This window comes from Octopus bimaculoides, chromosome 29 (genome assembly GCF_001194135.2).
Source record: "Octopus bimaculoides isolate UCB-OBI-ISO-001 chromosome 29, ASM119413v2, whole genome shotgun sequence".
Taxonomy (NCBI): Eukaryota; Metazoa; Mollusca; class Cephalopoda; order Octopoda; family Octopodidae; genus Octopus; species Octopus bimaculoides.
The window spans coordinates 11,265,467-11,266,896 of record NC_069009.1 but is presented as its reverse complement, the minus strand read 5'-3'; the positions used below and the strand labels follow the sequence as shown (position 1 = coordinate 11,266,896).

Sequence of the window (1,430 nt, the reverse complement as noted above, 5' to 3'; positions counted from 1 at the left end):
TTTCTTCATCTTCTTCTTCTTCTTCTTCTTCTTCTTCTTCTTCGTCTTCTTCTTCTTCTTCTTCTTCTTCTTCTTCTTCTTCTTCTCCTCCTCCTCCTTCTCCTCCCTTTCCTTCTTCTTCTTCTTCTTCTTCTTCTTCTTCTTCTTCTTCTTCTTCTTCTTCTCCACCGTCTCCTTTTCCTTCTTATTTTGTTTCCCCTGCGTCTTTTTATTTTCCTTCCCTTTTCTTCTATTTCCTCTTCATCTCCTTGGTTTTTTTCATTTTGCCCTTCATATTTTCTTCTCCACTTTATTTTCTTTCTCCTCCCCACTTCTTCCTCACCTTCTCCATCATTATTCCTTCACATCTCTTCCGCATTTCTGTTTTTACTACCCCGTCTCATCATCAACATCATCATAATCTTCTTTTTTACTTTCTTTTTTTTTTCCTGTGCCTCTCACCTACGCTTTTTTCATGATGCCCTCATATATTCTTTCTGAACCTTTCGCCAGTTCATCAATTCGCCTAATATCTCTACTATTGAGATCATTTCCACTGGTACCATCATCATTATTAACGTCTTCGTCCCTGTCATTACAGCCATCATCATCTGCATCGTAGCATCTCCGTGAACAGCATCATTACATTATACGTTTCTCCGGTTCCGCATCATATTCATCAATATCACCGCCACCACAACGTTCACTACAAATTCTACTTGCCCCGTTATTCTCCTCTTTTCACCATCATCATTAACATCATCATTTTCATCATTATCATTACCATCATCATCATTATCATCAACATCACATTCATGGAATTACTCATCATCGTGATCACTTATCCATCCCTTCCTTCATCTAATTATTTAGCCAAAATTCTGTCACAAATATGTTCTACATATTTACTTCTTAACTCAATTTTATGTTCCAGATATTTAAGTTCTAATGATATCAAGGAAATCAAATCAAACACCTTCCGAAATCTGTCCAGTTTAACAGAACTGTAAGTTATATCGGTTATTTTTATAGTATTTCATTGACCATATATTTCCAAATCTACAATATATTCCTGTCGTTCATTTTAAGCTGTGTTTCATTGTTTGTGAATTTCTGTGAGTAAGCGTGAGCTCATGTTTTAGTTATGGGATATATGAGAGTGCGATAGATCAGGGAAGCCATTTAGTGCATGCATGTGTATGTCTCGGTGTATGTGTAAAATCTGTCTTGGTCCAAAGTGTGAATGTGTGGTAATGTATGTAAATGTGAGTGGGCGTGCCATTTCTCGTGTTTGGAATATATCAGTGCATGACAATTAAGGTGAGAAATTAGAGCAAATGTGTTGTAAAAGATTTCTCATGTTCACGAGCGTTAGACTAGTACACATGCTTGTTGCTTATACACCTTTCTTCGTCTTTTACTTTCCTGTAAATTTCAACTATATATATATA

The 1,430-nt window shown here is 36.2% G+C and overlaps 1 protein-coding gene across 1 annotated transcript in view; it reads left to right on the top strand.

Annotated features, from left to right (window-relative positions):
• LOC106878986 (insulin-like growth factor-binding protein complex acid labile subunit) overlaps positions 1–1,430 on the top strand; it is a 67,003-nt gene that overhangs the window by 39,512 nt on the left and 26,061 nt on the right. The window contains exon 11 of the mRNA XM_014928365.2: positions 914–985. Within this exon, the coding sequence (XP_014783851.1) occupies positions 914–985 (72 nt within the window). The remainder of the gene's footprint in view (positions 1–913; positions 986–1,430) is intronic.